General features: G+C 40.3%; 1 protein-coding gene across 9 annotated transcripts in view; it reads right to left on the reverse strand.

Annotated features, from left to right (window-relative positions):
• pik3c2b (phosphatidylinositol-4-phosphate 3-kinase, catalytic subunit type 2 beta) overlaps positions 1-18,387 on the reverse strand; it is a 117,300-nt gene that overhangs the window by 25,029 nt on the left and 73,884 nt on the right. For 7 of the 9 annotated variants that reach the window (XR_015850660.1, XM_088337432.1, XM_088337431.1 and 4 more), the window contains 9 exons: positions 15,607-15,714; positions 15,440-15,532; positions 7,658-7,787; positions 7,441-7,577; positions 6,448-6,617; positions 4,712-4,868; positions 4,514-4,623; positions 2,909-3,110; positions 2,681-2,805 (listed from right to left, as the gene is read on the reverse strand). Coding sequence is in view for 8 of the 9 variants with exons in the window: in XM_088337432.1 (XP_088193558.1) it covers positions 2,681-2,805; positions 2,909-3,110; positions 4,514-4,623; positions 4,712-4,868; positions 6,448-6,617; positions 7,441-7,577; positions 7,658-7,787; positions 15,440-15,532; positions 15,607-15,714 (1,232 nt within the window). In the remaining variant the exon portion in view is untranslated. Of the gene's footprint in view, positions 1-2,680; positions 2,806-2,908; positions 3,111-4,513; positions 4,624-4,711; positions 4,869-6,447; positions 6,618-7,440; positions 7,578-7,657; positions 7,788-15,439; positions 15,533-15,606; positions 15,715-18,387 lie in introns of those variants that run through there. The other 2 variants (XM_088337430.1, XM_088337433.1) reach the window with 2 other exon arrangements.

The following is an 18,387-nucleotide window of genomic DNA, read 5'->3' on the forward strand; positions in this document are numbered from 1 at the left end:
TCAGAATAAGTGTCCAAAATAAATACAAATAAACACATTACAAAAATATACAGTTGCAAATACATATTATACATGGTTACACATATTTAAAAAGAAAGACGGTACACCGAGAGAGTTTTCAAAGCTTTAATAATAATATTGTAACTTTCATCCCAAACCGTGCCTGTGAAGGGTAGCAAAACGCTACTAACAACACACTCGCAATACAGTTAACGGGTATGTGAACCGATCTCAGCTTTCTCCCTATAACTGATGTCATCAAAGTTGTCCTCCTTTAGTATGGGAAAGAGACTGTCATATCGACTTCGTCCCACGCTCCCTTATTCAAAAACACGCTAGCAACACGCTCGCAAGGTAAAGTTTGCGCACAGTAGCTCTGTTTCCTTCTTTACCGGACTGCTCAATTGCGTTTAGCTTGTAAGCTGCGTCATGTGCCTTGAACTCGAGCACCGCTGGCGGCTGTAAGAAAAATTACATAAATTGGCCGCATCACTGAATAAGCCGCAGGGTTGAACGTTTGGGAAAAAAGTAACGGCTTATAGTCCAGAATTTACGGTACTTCGGCCTCGGCGCCTCAATTCAAGTGTGAACTTCGGCGCCGAACTGGGCATTTAGGCAGTGAAGTACCCGGGGCGCCTAAGTGTGTGACTCAAAAGTACTTCAGAATAATATCACTCAAGTAGAAGTAAAAAGTAGTTATCTAAATAATTAATTGAGTAAAAGTGAGTGCATGCTGTGCAGATCCTCCACGACAAATTTAAAAATAAAACAGCAAGAGAGAAGCCCAGCCAGACTTAATGATTGACATCTTATGCCCGAACCTGGCCTGGGCCCAAGATCTTACCTCTGGTCCAAATCTTGATGTTATCAATACTAAATGAGGACTGGATCAATACTATTCTTAGGATCAATATTTCTCTCCACCGATTTCATCAAAGGATTGCTTCTCTGTCTCTCCCCCAGCACCCTCTGCTACTCTCCGAGTACCATATTTTCGGGAATGTGAGTCACAGTCTTTTTTATGCTTTGGCCGTGGGTGCAACTCCGGCGAGACTTATATGTGAAATTATTAACACAGTATTATAGCATTGATTAATTATTTGTAATACCGGTATTGTATATAACTTAAAATTGTATTTACACACCAAACCCAGTGTTCATTTTACCTCTGAAAAGTGATGGGTCCCGGGGACTCGCATGCTCAAAAATCTATGGGTCCCAACAGAGATCTATGGGTCCCCAAAATGTGGTGTTATCGAGGTTGAAATTGTAAATCGGCGAAAAATATATAAATAAATCTTTAAATCTATATATTCATTCAGTTTTAATAATCACACTTAATTGGTATTATAAAGCAGTGATCACTTCAGATATTTTAGTTCACAAAAATACTGTACATTATACAAAATAATATTGCTGAAATATTAGTCTATATGTCCATGCAGTTTTAATCACTTCAGATTTTTCAGTTCATATATTCTTCGTGGTTTGCTGTCCCGCCACAATTGTAATGCCTTCTCAAGGTCCAATTGCAGCAACGGAATTTCCATAGCTAATTTGTGGTTTTCATTGTCGTTGTGCCAATCCAATGTGCTTTTCTGAAAGTTTGTATTGGGAAATGATTTATGCAATCCAGTTTTTTGTCACGCTGGGTGCACGCATCACAGAACATGTAGCCTCCATTATCATCCTCCTCATAGCGTAACCAGGAATATAATTGAGTCCATTTTGGCAGAAAAGTCCTTTTCTTGCTAGGAGTATTCTTTTGTTTATCTTTCGTCGAATCATTCGCTTTAAAAAACAAAGAATTTCTCCGCCGTTTCTTCGTGCCGGAATTATTGCTGTTGTTACCACTTTCTGTATTATGTTTCGACTTATTACCGAAACTGAAGAAATTACCAATTTTTTGTTGATTTGCACCTAATACCAACTGTTTTTACGGAGGCATACTTCTCTTTCACTCGACAACCACCAAAACAATGACGTCATCTCGAAGCGAGATCTCGAAGCAGCGAGATCTCGAAGCAGCAAGATCTCGAAGCAGCAAGATCTCGAAGCAGCGAGATCTCAAAGCAGCGAGATCTCGTTTGTCGAGATCTCGTTTGTCGAGATCTCGTTTGTCGAGATCTCGTTTGTCGAGATCTCGTTTGCCGAGATCGGCGCGAGACCAAAACAACAATGGCGTATTTGAGTGACGAAAAGTTTGGAGTGCGGTAAATCTTTCAGGGATGCGGGCAAACGAGAACACTGCAAACCGCAAAACAGCCCTCTAGGCCTGTGTTGATGATTTCAACATTGACCTTATTTTAGATGGCCAAGATGACTTTTAGTATTCCACTTGGTACTATATTACTTTGAATATTTAGTGTAAATCAACCCCAGGCTGGCTCTTGTAGTTGAATTTTGTACCATTTCGATAATAAACCATTGGTCGAACATGCCTGGCTTCCCTTTAAGTTTCAATGTATTAATTCCTGTGTGGCCAGTAGGAGAAGTTGCTTACGTTCCCCCAAAAATATTTGAAAGAATTTGCAAATGTGTTGTCTGCTTCTCTGGCCTTATTCACAGTGGATTACAAGCCAACTACAACAAAAATATCTCACATCTACTATTTTAAGTGAATTTCCCAATAAAGAGTAGAACATGGAATGAGATGAAGTAGGTATTTATATGATCTGACCTGGGCAGCTTGGAGGAAGGAAACTTGAGTCTAAGTTTCCCATGAAGCTCCTGGAACTCCTCAAAGGTCCTTTGCACTAATTGCGCCTCCTGCTGGCCTTCTCGCTCCACCTTCACCACATAGGTCTAAAACACACACGGTCCAGTGTCAATGTCGGGCATCAATGTTGAAGTCGGGCGTCAATGTTGCGGTCGGGCGTGTCCGGCGACAAAAAGGAGAACCACTGACATGAGATTTTCCGCCGACAGTAGACCGCACATGAGCGCACACGTAAAGACTGTGGATGAGGCCGTCGCTCTTGGTGGAGTGCATACGAGGCGAAAACGACAGCGAAGGGACATCCTCACCGCACGCAAACTTCATCTGGGCCAGATTGTGGAAGAAGAAGTTCAGTTTGGTCGCCACGCTGCCCAAGCTTGACTCTATCAACCTGACACCCACACACAAACGAAAATGTGACATTCACTGCTATTGACATGTACAGTACTGTTTGAACAATTGCACTGCAATGTGACTAACCAGAATATTTCAGGTTTTCATATATCTTTTATTGTTACATGCCAAACAAGCTACCGGTAGGTGCAATAGATTCTCAGAGAACAAACAACACCCAGCATTCATTATATGCATGCTACGAAAGCTGTACAATTGGGCAAATAGTTGAAAGGGGTGTGTTCAAAAAATAGAGTCTGCTGTTGACTGAACAATTCAAACCTATTTTGTATTTTCAAGAAAAATGAGGGGATTTGTCATTCTGAAGGGGGGCGCGACAGAAAATGACTGAGAAGCATTGGAATAGACCAAGCTCTTTGCATGTCAACCAATGTTTCAGCTGTTCCACACCGCGTTTATCGATTAAGCCATTGTCCCCTTCCAAGATGATAAGTGTTGCTATTGGTACATTATTGTCAAAGAGAGAGCAGCCACCTCAAAAGTGAGAAAACGCCACAGTTATTGCAGTTAACTTAGTTCTCCGTAACCACTTCGTATAGTAAATAATATTTCTACAGTGAAATTAATGGAAAGTCAATGTATAATTTTCATGGTAAATTACTTTTCAAATCTTTTATGTATAGTCGTGTTTACAAAGGTAAGTGTGTAAAACTAATTATATGCTATACTTTTTGTAGCAGAATTTATTGGTCATGTGACAACCCGTTATAAGGAAAGGCAGGGTTCGAACACATCTTTCATGGCCAAATTCAAGCACTTTTTAAGGATTTCTAAAGCCAATTTTTTAATTCCTCCAGTTCTATTATAAGTAAAAATTTGGGGTAAATCATATATTTCCAGAGCCACAAATATCTGCGATACACATATGTGATGTTTAATGTGTATGCATTTATGAAGACATAGGATTTGTAGATCTTGAGTAATTGGCAAATATATTTGTTTTTGAGTCAAATACCTCCCAAATTAGGTATTGGGTAAAAATGACAGCAATATATAGCTCACATTTTCAGTTACAGGAAGTTCTTCCCAATAAAATGTACTACTGGGAATCGCTGTCTTAATTTTTGCATGGCCCATAAAAAAATGTCCATAAAAATACGTAATCCTTGCACTAATAGACATTTAATAGTGCCCTGTCCTCTTGGGCGAAACCCATAGGGCGATGACGTTTCAAAGGACAATGCCGTACAAACTTATGCCAGCTGCAGATAATCACAATGGAAGAAATGCAATGGCAAAGCGAAGCCACCAGAGAGCAGTGCTGGCGTGATTTTTAAGCAGACTTTAACCCATTCCCCACTAAAAAGCATCTTTTGTCATTTTCTTATTCGGGGATCCTGCCCCTGTACCTCAATTCAGTACTGTATCATTCATGTGTACCTGGTGAAGTATATAGTTGCGTCCGATTCCGATTCATGAGGTCTCAGTGCGTCGTAGACGTACTTCAGGTCGTGGATGTTAGACAGTTCAGGAATTCCACATGATAGCATCTTCAAGAAAAACACAAAAGCCAGAGTGGTCACTGTGAGTGAATAATGACGTGTATGTTTTGGGTTAAGTAGAGGTGCAAAAGCCCACCAGGCCCAACAGGTTGAGGAAAAGATGTGCGTGCTTCCTGATGAGGTTATAGGCCGCACAGCATAAGTCCACAAAGTCATGGAAGCGACTGGATGGTTTGTCACCCCCGTTGATGACATACGCCATGTCTGAGGTGAACACGAAAGGGGCACGATCCCTACGAAGGAAAAAAGTTTTGACCATTAACAATAAGCGACCAAAACAAAAAAATGTCAGTACGGACATAAACCGTCAAGAATTTTGGCTGATTCAACAATGGGTGCTTCCTCCTTCTCGCAATGTTCCTCCTTTTCTCTGCACTCTTGACGGTAACACAAAGAACATGCTGGGAGCACGCATGGGCACTGGGTTGCAGAGCAAATTGGAAGCTATAGACAGTTTGCTCCCGTTCAGGAAACTCTGGAAGCAGCTAATAGCAGCGCATACTGTACTGTAATTTTGACGTTGTATCCTGAAACGCCTTCGTAACTCGAGGCAATATTTTCTCTTTCATGTACGCTGTAATCTAAAACTTTCATATGTTGAGAAATTCGTAAGTAAAGATACCACTGTGTTGGTTGTTTTTAATATCTATACTCGTTGGAGCCTCTGGCAGTCAATGCTGAGGTCCAGCTCATTTCCGAAGAGTGGGATAACGCTTTACAAGAGAGGTGGGCAACCTGGTCCTCGGGCGTCACGTGCCCTGCATGTTTTTGGAGGTTTCTCTTCTTCAACTCAGGTGGCACATATTATCTGAGACAATATGCCTCCACACAAACAACAACAGCGACCAGATGAAGAAGGTGCTGTATCCGAGTCTTCTTCTCCTACTGGTAACCATGAAAAACAGTATCAGTACCATGGGGGGAGCAAACCCCAACCCAAAAACACGACTTGAAGAGGGATGGGCAGCGCAGGGCTGTACTTGCCAAAGACACACAAAATGTTTTGACAACGTAAAGAATTAATCTGGAACTAAACGACTGTGCCTCAAGAGTTTATCAATGAAAAGTGAGCTGTTGCTTAGAAAAGGTTCAGAAAGACTGATTTATGTGATCAATTGGATGGTTTTCAACTGTTTGGCAATCACCACTAGGTGGTGCTTCAAGGCATTAGAACACAGGTGTCAAACAGGTGGCCCGCGGGCCAGATCAGGCCCGCTAAGGGATTGAATCCGGCCCGCGAGACAACACTCAGAGAAGCGCAAGAGAAAAACAAGCTGCAAGTTGAAATATGTCAACTTGATGTTGCCAAAGAAAGGTGCCTCGAACAAAGACACTGTACTTGTATTTCTTTCTCTCTCTCTCTCTTTTCCACCCCTTTTCTCCCACTCTGTATCTTTCACTCTGTGTCTCTCTTTTTCTCTTCCTTTGTTGCTCTTTGTCTCCCTGTGTCTTTTCAACTTCTTTTTTTCCTTTTCTCTCTTTTCTCTTTCTCTCTTCCTACTCTTTGCGCTTTCTTTTCTCTCCTTCTGTCTTTCTATTTCTCTTTGGATTTCTTTCTTCCTCTCCCTTTCTTTTCCCCCTCTCTCACGACTTTTTATCTCTTTTGTTTCTCACGCTCTCCCTTTTTTTCTTTCTTTGTCCTGCCCTCTCTCCTTTTCCCTCCCTCTTTCTCTTATTTCTTTATCTCTCTTTTTCTTTCTCTTTAATCTACTAGTCCGGCCCCCGACAGAATGTTTCTTCTTTCGTGTGGCCCCCGAGTTAAAATGAGTTTGACACCACTGCATTAGAAGGAGAAAGTCAACTTTGACTTACCGCTTGATGTTTCCAAACATCTGCGCGTGACCCAGGAACTTGCCAAAGTCGATGTGGAACATGTGGCCAGTGGTCTTCAGCATGATGTTGTCATTGTGCCGGTCACAGATTCCCAGAACGTACGTGGCCACACAGCAGCCTGCGCAAGAGTAGATGAAATTCTCCACCGCCTGCACACATAAGAGATTAGTCACCAAATGTGGTGGAACGGAATGTCCAACTGTTGTCATCTCATAAAACTGAAATGGTAACGCGTACCATCTTTAACTTGTCAGGGGTTTTTCTCCTGATGCTACGCCCGGAGTACAGGTTATCTCGCCACAGACACACATATGAACAGTCAATGTATCGAGACAACATTGGAAGCATTTTACCAGCTAATTCAGGACATGACTCAAACAGTAGCTTGCTTAAGTCTAAATCAACAAATCTTAGCTCTGTTGCAGGTACCAAACCCCACCAGTTTCATATTTGCATTTAAATAACCCTACTTGAGTGTAAAATAAAATGTGATTTTCTTTTTTTTATTCCAAACATAACATTTTTTTCGAGTGCAGAAAAAAACAACACAGTGCATGAACTCACAATAAATTACGGAACACTTGTTCCTAGTTTTGCTGATGCGAGGCTAGAGTTGTCACGATCCAGCATTCCCGTTTCTCTTTAGTTCTGTGATTTACATGTGTGATTTTTAATCTTGCGTGTGCATTTATCAAGACAAGATTTTTAGATTTTGAGTAAATTGCAAGTATATTGGTTTTAAAGACAAATTTGAAAACGTGTTTGTTCTCCCACAGAAACCATATTAAAAGAAAAATATGTTTCCTTCCTCCATCTCTTTCAATTTGTACACATTTTTAGAAAAGTGCCAGGGAGCCACTCTGCAGAGCTCAAGAGCCACATGCTGCACCAGAGCCGTGGGTTACCAACCCCCACAATACGAGGTGCCAAATAATACATAATGTCCTTTTACAGACATAGTAGTACTCTTACCTTATCATACTGCTCGTCACCAGGGTTGTGCTTCTGTAGCCAATCGGCCAGCGGGCGGTCTTTGAATGATCCAGTCACACCATGCTCCACCTGGATCTTGCGCAGCGTATCAGCATGGGGGATCATCTCCACCATGCCTGAAAGCAAACATGAGCGCACGTAAATGGGTCATGTTCCCGGGCCTTGAACTTTGGTGCCATATGATCTTCACCCTCACCACAGCCACGACCCGTGGAGAAACACTTGAAGATGACCATCCTCATATCCAGACCTTCCTGAATCCAGATCTTGTTCATGATGCGGATCACCTGCAGCATCAGCATGTCCTGGCGTAAGTCCTCGCCTGACTTTGTATACATATACAGTATGTCACAAAAGTGAGTACACCCCTCACATTTCTGAAGATTTTATCATAATGTTTAATAGAATGTCACTTAAGAAGCATCGCTTAGACAAAACAAAGTCTGCCAACAAAGGCCATGGCTTACTGGAAAGATATCCTCTGGTCTGATGAAAAAGATTAATCTATTTGGCTCAGAAGGTGTGAAACATATTTGGTGGCAACCATGTGAGGAATACAAACATGTTGCTGTCGTGCCTAAAGTCAAGCATGATGTTGGGGATGTCATGGTTTGGGGCTACGTGTGTGCAAGAGGAATTGGGTAATTGCATTTCATTAAGGGAAACACAAACTCAAGCATGCGTGAAATAATGGAGCAGAGAATGATCCCCTCTGTCCAGAAACTGGGTCGCAGGGCAATGTTCTAGCCTGACAATTACCCCAAATACACGTCTAAAATGACCAAGGCTTTTCTAAAGGGGCTTAGGGTAAAGTGGATGGACTGGCCAAGCATGTCTCCAGATCCAAACCCAATACAACATCAGTGGGGCATCCTTAAGCAGAAATTGGAGAAGCACAACATCTCAAATATCACCCAAATCTGTCATAGGGGAGTGTAAGAGCATTCCAGGGGCAATTTGTGAGGCTCTGGTGAAATCCATGGCCAGGAGGACAGAAGTGGTTCTATAAAATCATGGTGGCCATACAAAAACTTTTGGAACGCTTACTTGAGGGTGTACAGTACTTGATTTTGTTACCAGGGGTTTAGCTAGTAATAGATATATTTTGAATTTTTAAGGGGAAAAATAAATTTACCCTGCTATAGAAGTTTTACACAGACGACGTTTCATTGTGTCAAAGCAATGTTTCTTCAGTGTTATTCATACATACTGTATATGTAAAGGGACGTCAAGTCATGTTTATTTGTATAGCCTTTAATCACAAAGAATCTCAAAGGGCTACAGAGAACACAGATTATTGCAACAACACTATTATTACACCATCCCCTGATCTAAAACCAACATGATGGCAAGGAAAAACTCAAAAACCTCAACATGAGGAAATGAAGAAACCTTGAGAAGGGGGTCACACATGAGGTAATCCCCCTTCCAGGATGACCAGGTTGCAATGGATGTTGCAATAATAAATAATACACGGATATTGTCAACATAAAATATAGGTGATTCATATTCTATATAATAGAAGTGTGTATTAAGCCTAAATTTAAACAGTTCCACTGAGGTTGCAGATCAAATCCCAGGGGAAAAAGCATTCCACAGCACCGGGGGCCGAACCTGCACGCTAACTTTTTTTACCGATACTAATAATAAATAATCTGATGCAGATAACTTAATTTTATTGTCACATTGTTCATAACAATATTATACAGCTTCTGGAAACATATCAGGAGACAGGGTTCGTACACCTTTTTCATGAAAAAATTAAAGCACTTTTTAAGGACTTTCACAACCAATTTTCCTATTTGTCCAGTACCAATAAAATAAAAAATCCGAAGTGAATCGTGTATTTTGCAGAGCCACTAGTATAACTTTGACTATCTTGCACTGCATTTATCAAGACATATTTTCATGATATCAGCAAAATCTAAAAATAAATTGTTTGATTTTTAGAAAAATCTTTCCCCATGTAGGTGTTGGATAAAAATTACATTAATATGTAGCTTACATTTTTCAGTTGCAGGATGTTCTTACAGTTACACTTTACCACTGGAAAACGCTACCTTCATATTTTGCATGGTCCATAATAAATGTCCATAATTGATATGTAATCCTTGTACTCATACACATTCCATAGTGCCTTGTTAAGGTGTAGCATGCACCTGTGCTTTTGGGCAATGGCACTTCATAGGTCAATACCATACAAACTAATGCCAGCTACCGTTAATCACGAGGGAAGCAAAAAATTCAATGGAGGGGCAAAGCCAAGGAGTAGTGTCAACATGATTTCTAGAGAGACTTGTTGGGGAACATGGCAACAATTTCTAGCAGTAACAATCACCCAGTAGAAACTAGAGCTTGACTTCAATCAAACATACTTTTAAAATAATAATAATATTGATATTTTCAAGCCCAGCTAACCCCTGGCGCAAACCTTGTGGGGAACTTGGCGTTGAAGCCTTTGGCTGCAGAATGCCAACGCCGTGCCCCTGCACACCTGATGAAATTTTCAGCTGCGCTGTTTTCAGCTTTGCTCCTAGTTGTTTATGTCACATTTTTTTCAAATCATGTGACCAAAGTAGCGAGTACCAGCGCGATTACGAAGACAAGCACATGCGGGGTGATTTATTTGTTATAATAGTTTACTCCAATTGGTTGTGGTGGTTTACAGCAGTGACGACAACTATTACCACATTTTGTTAAAATCTTGTTTTGTGTTACGATGTTGGTTGTTGCTTGAGCTAATAAATAAATAAAAAAGTGTTCATCTTCCATGAATCAGTACAAGTTATCACATATTAACTGCTGCGCTGAAGGAAAATGCTAATGGGGGCTGTGTTGTGTAAAATGTGGGCCCTACTTTTGAAAGCACCAGTTCTGTTGTCATTGGCCGTTAGGGTTAGGGTTAGAAGCAAACAAAACTGTGGTCAAAGATGTCACCGCCGTGTTTTGTGTTTGTAGCAGTTTTCCTCTGCCCCCCCCCCGCACACTTAAAGAATTTGGTGACCAAGCGCCGAAACTATCACACACTCAATGCCGTTTGCCTCCTAAATGTGCCCCTGCACACCTGAAGTCAAAATCAAAATGCAGATTGCCAGTGGGGTCGCCCACGGTTGGCGCTAGGTGGGCGCAGGGCTTTTTGAGCACCATAATACTGGCATATAGATAACGCCTAAAGTGTGTATGAATATGATTATGGATGTGATCATTATGTTATAATATGACACTTCTAAACACTACACAAGAGCTCCAAAATTTGACTCCATTATTAACCCTGTAATTACCATTGGGGTGCCGACGCCCACGTTTGACAAGTCTATTCAAATTATCATAACTCTGCGAACGTAGGCTAAAAGAAAAAAACTCAAACAGTTCATGAAAGAAGAGAATATGGGCATGCATAAAACCCTTGATTTTAATGAAATTATGTCAAAGTAGTTTTCCAAAACATCCACAACGTGGCAGCAATTTCCCACAATGGATTATCTCTCAAGCTTTGCTAGTGGAGAGTTGGATAAAGGAAGCGGTTAGTCTGGAGCAGATTGATCTCTACCAGAGTAAGTAATGCATTTTTTAAATCTGTAACCAATAAAAAAATTGAATCCTTTTAACATTACTTTTTAGTTTTGATTGTCAAAGACGTAATAAATTGGTAGGTCATGTATATGTTGTTATTATATTCTACATTTTTAGTTTTTATCCTGATGTTTTTGTATTTTTTTTTGTACATTCTTATTGTCATTATTTCAATGTAGCCACCTTTCCATTAGTTACCTTCTTTCAAGACAAATACTGCCCTGTACTGGAGAGGATTAAGAGTTAAGAGTCGGTGGCAGAGATCCAGCGAAATATATAGAAACTAAGAGAGCAAGACTCAAAACCTTTTTTTGGTGTATGTATATATATATATATATATATATATATATATATATATATGTATTTTATAACAATTCATATTTCCAGTTCATCTTCAGTTCCAGTCTCTACTTCATTATAATCCTGAAAAAAATCCAAGTCAGTTTTTAGTTTTGTTTTTCATTTTAAACAGTTATTAGATTTCTTAACACATAAGATCGATATTGCCAGGTATTGAAAGTTTGAATTGTTCTGAAAAAAGGGCCTAAAGTAATCACTCATAACATGATTTAATGAAAAAAAAAACACCAGGCATGTATGATACTTGGTCAATAAAGGATTAAGGGCAAAAAAGGCAACAAAATGCAACTACAAAAAAATAAGATGTCGGGACTGCGGGAAATTGATTGAACAGGAAGAAGAGATTGGTTGTGGCGGGAGCATGAGCAGACAGCATGGACGTGGGCCATTGTGGAATTAAGATGGAGGCTAAGAAACGGGGGCCAGGCGAAACACCTGAGTAGGTGAGATAGTCTGATTTACGAGGATTGAAGTCAGTGGAGCTAAACTGACAGAGAGCCTGACTTTGGCGGCTCTGTCTGTCTTACACCCCTTCATTTATTTTATGGGCATATAAGCTGAACCCCTGATTATCTCTCGCAAACAAAGCGAGGGTGTTGATGTTTTTGTTTGCGACCTAAGTATGTACAGTATATGTGTATGTTTGTCCACAAACAAACACAAAAGAAAAGGGGAAAGTCAGGTAGGTTGGTATGTAGATGTGAATAGTGCCCAAAAAGCTGACTAAGCAATTGTGGTTATGTTGACACAGCATTTTTCCCAGAAATACCGTCCACTCTCCCAGGCCTAAAACACATTGAGTATCAGAACCATCTATTATATGCAGTCTGGTAAGTTAACTCAACAGTATGATCTGCCAAAAAAAAACTGACTTTTGGGTTTTGCTGACTCAGCAACTTAAACAGAAAGACATTCTACTCTTGTGGGCCACAAAAACATTTAATTTCAACACAATATTTGGCAGACAGTTAGAAGGGTTGACCTACATGTGAAAAAAAAAAAAAGCCAAAAAGTCAACAAAGCACTTAAAAATTTGCATTGTTTTCCAGAAAGGCATTCCACTCACCAGTCCAGAATTACATTGTATATTAACATCATCTTTTACCGGCAGTCAAGTAGGTTACCCCAGATGTGAAAACTGCCCCAAAAAACTGACTCTGTATTTTTGGTTCTGCTGACTCAGCAGCTTTCCCAGAGAGACAGTCTACTCTCTCAGGCCAGAAAAAGTTTGGCCAAGATCAAAATCCTTTACAATCAATTAGACAGGTCACTCTAGAGCAGGGGTCGGCAACCTATGGCATGCGTGCCAGCATGACGGCTCCTAGAGCGAAAAAGATCGGGCTCTCTCCAGCCAGCGTGGACAGACGAATGAGGCTTTGTGCCAAAAATGACTGTGCTTTTTTGTGCATTATGCCCCGAGAGCATTGTACCTCGTGCATCAAGTGATAAACGTCATTACGAGACGGAACATGAATTCAAGGCGGAGACATTAAAATGCGCGACAAACAAACACAGACCCTGAAAACCTTTGTGGCTGCTAAAAACACCACCACTGAAGCCATCTAACAAATTGCTCACTGAATAGCAAAGCACGAAAAACCATTTACTGGTGGTGAATATTTTAAAGAATCGCCTTCTGCCTTGCTGCTGTTATTTCAAGTTTTGATATTGGTTGATATCATTGATGACCGGTATAGTAGCTGACCATATTACTTGTCTTTTTATTGTACAGTGGAACCTCAGTTCTCGACCATAATCCGTTCCAGAACCCTGTTTGAAAACCGATTTGTTCGATCATCGAAATTATTTTTCCCATACAAATAATGTAAATCGTTTTAATCCGTTCCAACACCCTGAATGTTTACCTTGAATGTTTAACGTGAACATAAAGCTAACCCAGGCTAATCGTACGTCCGCGTTATCGTAATCTTCCATACGAAAAATTACGCTAACATTAACGTGTAAAAATAAAAAAAATCAGGTCGTTTACAAGTCATTTAGCACCCGGGTCTCCACAACAAGTGGTGAGCGGTTCATTGGAAAGGGGGCTCCATTCCAACACCCTGAATATTTACCATGAATGTTTAACGTCAACATAAAGCTAACCCAGGCTAATCGTACGTTCGCGTTATCGTAATCTTCCGTACGAAAGATTATGCTAACATGAACGTGTAAAAATAAAAAAAAGGAGAAAGAAAATAATTATGAATAGGATTTCTTACCTTTGTGGTGGTCAGCAGAAGGCGCAGGTGGACAGTGGAGTATTCCCTAGCAAGATCAGACACTCGCATATCTTCATATTTTGCTATTATTTCTTTCTTAAATGCAATAGTTGTACGCACTACTTTTCTTTTTTTACCTGTAGCAACTTTGCTGCTTGCACTGACTTTCTTCGGAGGCATAATTAAGGGCTAAAACACTTTGTACACCTATATTAAAAGCGATTACAGTTGGTCAAGAAAAGAGTGATCTACACCCGTACGCCGCTCAGCATCACACCCTAGCGTACCCACTCACACATTACCAGCGTTCGAACTCCGATTTTTTGACCGAATAGCAAAGCAAGAATTTCTCAAAATTTTTGGTCGGACTCCGATTTGTTCGAACTGAGAGGCGTTCGAACCGAGGTTCCACTGTAGTTTATAGTTGATGAAGAATGGTTGATTCTGGTTAATTCTTGTGGTAAAAAGTTGAAGTCAGAATGGATACAGGCCTTTCCAAATGTTGTTCACATTCATACTTTAGTTAATTGATAAACAAAAATAGTGGAGACAAATAGGTCAGTTATACCAGTGTGCCCCCTGGGGCGGAGGAAAGGTCTGGGGGAAGCGAGTCAGAAGTAGTAGTGCGGTTTTGAAACCGCAAAGCACTGCGTTTTTTTCAAGGTTTTGTAGTGAGTGATGGAGTTTTGGCCAAACACAATTATCACTAATCGAGTTTTAAAAGCAGTGACAAATCAGAGGTTAGTTTTAATAATAGCACAAGCCAATAAACGCGATTCAAAGTTTGCAAGCATCCACCGTGTAAGCTCATTAAGTGTCATGACTCTGTAACAACAAACGTGAAGGAAACGAAGCTTGCACCAAAGAAGGACGGTACATCACTTGTTTGGACCTATTTTGGTTTGACGAAGCAAACGTGGAACAGAAGAAAACGCTTTACTTTCGCGTAGTCGCTAGGTCCAGAGGAAACACAAGTACCAGCACCTTAAAAATTATCACAGCATGTAAAAAGGATAACAAGTTAAAGACAAAGGTGCATTTACAAGGGGACTGAGAGGTAAAAAAAAAAAACCATCACAGCAGCATTTGCGCCCTTCACGCTGATAATACACTGGGGAGCCTAGGGGGCGCCAGTCTGCAAAAGTTTGGGAACCAATGCTCTAATGGCACACAGCCATTTTAGTTTCAGAATTGTATCTGAATTTCGCTTCTCCAAGTATGTATGGTGAATAAAAATATCTTTAAAAAGATGCAAGTAAAGAAATCTATCTATCTACCTTGGTCATATCCCTCAAGAGGGGTGACCGACAGCAAGACACACACATACAATAACAAAGAAAATAAAAGGGAAATAAATAGCATAAAAAAAAAACACACAACATTTTTGGGACCATCGCCAACCCAATTGCCCAAACACCCAAACAAGTTAGGCACCTCGGCACCCAAGTTGGTCATGCTTTCGTCCCTCCAGATGAAGGGTGACACAACACACTTTTGTTCAACAGCAGGGCCCGACAGCTTTCACTGGTTTACCCCTGCCGTATCATACGGGTGCCCAGGCCATCCTTAAGAAAGCGTCCACAATCCCACTATCCTTTCACAACACCTCTCCACTCCTTCCTATCACCAACAAGAGCTCTAGCTTCCATTATATTTAGACCTCTTTCCTGCAGTGCACTCATAACACCATCCATCCACGTCAATCGCGACCTTCCTCTTGGTCTCCTTCCATTGACTTCTGCTCTGTAGATCCTCTTCAAGTAAAGAGTAAGTGAGCAAGTAAAGAAATAGTGAGCAGAAAACGTCTTGAATGCAACACTGACCTTGAAGATGATGCGGACGTCATCGCTTAGCGGGTCGACATTGCAAAAGGACAGCTTGAGGGGAACGGCATTGGAGTTATAGAAGGAGCATGCCTGCCGACAGCAGACAACAGCAGTCAGCCACGGTCGAGAGAGTGCCAGCCAGCCAATCAGAACGCCCGACTCACCTGAATGTTGATTCCCTGGACCAACAGTGCTGGGTTGAGAGGAAGTCTGCAGTTGCTGTTGACTGTGAAAAAGCGCTTCATTTCCTCCAAGCCTTCTCGCAGTACCGTCTGATGAATGCAAAAGGACAACAGACTTGGAAGGATGAAATAAAATGTATGCGTAGTGTTTTGTATGTGGCCCCACATAAAAAAAGTCATCTTTAACATAAAAACATATATATATATATATATATATATATATATATATATATATATACATATACACATACAGTGTAAATTCAAAAAAAGTAAAAAAAAAAAACTTTTTCACATTGTCATAATGGAGTATTTTGTGTAGAATTTTGAGATAAGAGATTAAATTAATACAATTTGGAATGAGGCTGTAACATAACAAAATGTGGAAAAAGGGAAGCGCTGTGAATACTTTCCGGATGCACTGTATATATATATATACACACATACATACACATATATATATATACACTAATATATCCATATATATACACATATATCCATATATATACACACATATATGTACACTGATATGTACATATATATACACATATATCCATATATATACCGTAAATTCCGGACTATAGAGCGCACCCGATTTTAAGCCGCAACCAACACATTTTAAGGGGAAAACCGATTTTGTCCATACACAAGCCGCATGAACCCTCACCAAACACGAGATTAATCGAAGCCAAACTTCAAGTCCCACGATTGAAACTAAATGTCTTTCATTGAAGCACACGTAAAATGATATAGGTACTTAAAATTTGTTGCAGACCTGCAGATTCTGGGTGCCTGTTGATAGTAATCAAAGGAAAAAGTGTATATTTCCAAAGGTAAGGGTGGGAAAAATATATATCCATTATTGTCCGCCGTGTCCACAAAAACTCACTTTTACCGTTCCCCACTTTCCCATCAGCGTTGGCGTTTGCTCCGCCCCAATTTTTTAATTTGCTTGTGCAGAACAAGTGTCTCAAATAAATACAAATAAATACATTACAAAAATATACAGTTGCAAATACATATTACAAATATTTACAAAGAAAGAGAGAGTTTTCAAAGCTTTAATAAAAACTAGACAATTCCCGCAGCAATTGTAAGAGTTGTGATTGATCTGGAAGATGATACGGAAATAAAACAAAGTTATTAACTGGGAAAGCTGTATTTGTAATTTTTTACTTGGTTCTGTGGGCGGAACTAGCATGAGTAAGCATAGCATCAATCTCTCATTGCTAATACTTTGGGCTGGCTATGCCAGCCCAACTAATCACCAACAGTGTTTACAGCTAGCTTGCGCTAATATTTGGGCTGGCATAGCCAGCCCAACACTTTGCTAGCGGCGCACATAGCTGTTAGCATCCTCTCGCTAGCATACACTCCTTGGAATTCACCATTTACCTATGGTTAAAGGTAATGTGGGTCGGGCCCCCTCAAGCCACCCAGGACAGTCCCTGGTTCCTATGTCTACCCTTGGGAAAAGCCTTGTTTACTATGGCTCCCCATTATATTGAATGGGCCCATGTATTTCGGATGGCAGACTCTCAAAATACATTAGAGCGGATGGGGACTTTTTTTCATGGGGCCCCGGTGACTGGTATTGCTGTCAAAAGACAACCCACAAGAGTCCCGCTTGGGCCGGAATTTTTGGTTACTCCAAAAGCTCTGGGAGGAGATACCCGTTAAATTTCGGCGGAAGATGATAGATATAATAATAATAAAAAGATCTCGGGGGATTATATTAGTTGTGCCTGCTTTGCTTAACTAGACAATTCCCGCGGCAATTGTAGGAGTTGTGATTGATCTGGAAGATGATCCCGGTATGTATATATAACCCCGGTTGTTAGCATTATGAGTTGGCATAAAGTTTTTAGCTCAAAGAGATGTTTCTGTCATTTTTTTACTTGGTTCTGTGGGGGGACTCCGCCCCCCTCACACCCCCCGGTACTGGCAAGTTCATTTGAGATGGGCCCACAACCATTAGCAACAAGGATATGCCTTGTGGAGGTCTAAAAAAAAAACACATTCATTGTAATAACGTAATAATAACACTGTTATTACACTTTCAGAACATTTAAAATACACATGTTCTAAAGGAATGAGCCATTCTATTTGAATTGGCCCATCCGAAATGCATTGAACCCATTAAATTCGCTCATTCTAAAAATTTTTATCATAAAGAAGTTAGCATTTAGCCGTTAGCATCACTTTTTAGCATGTATCCATTAGCATAACTCATCAACATGAGGCCATTAGCATTATTTGTAAATATGAAGTTGTTAAAATATTGGCATTACCAACATTTTTTCAAATAAAGTTAGCATTTAGCCGTTAGCATCACTTGTTAGAATGTACCTGTTAGCATAACTCATCAACATGTACCCATTAGGGTAATTTGTAAATATGAAGTCGTTATAATATAGCCAATATAATTTTTTTTTAACATGAAGATATTAGCATTTAACTGTTAGCATAAAATTTGAGTATGTATCCATTAGCATAACTCATTAACCAGAATCCATTAGCATAATTTGTAAATATGAAGTCATTAAACTATTGGCATCACCAAAAATTTTTACAATGAAGAAGTTAGCATTGCCGATAGTGTTTACAGCTAGCTTGCGCTAATACTTGGGCTGGCTGTGCTAGCCCAACTCGTCACCAACAGTTTTTACAGCTAGCATGAGTAAGCATAGCTTCAACCTCTCATCTTGGGCTGGCTATGCGAGCCCAACTAATCACCGACAGTGTTTACAGCTAGCTTGCGCTGAT

Source organism: Urocampus carinirostris, chromosome 6 (assembly GCF_059441175.1).
Source record: "Urocampus carinirostris isolate Australia breed hairy pipefish chromosome 6, RoL_Ucar_1.0, whole genome shotgun sequence".
NCBI classification, from domain to species: Eukaryota; Metazoa; Chordata; class Actinopteri; order Syngnathiformes; family Syngnathidae; genus Urocampus; species Urocampus carinirostris.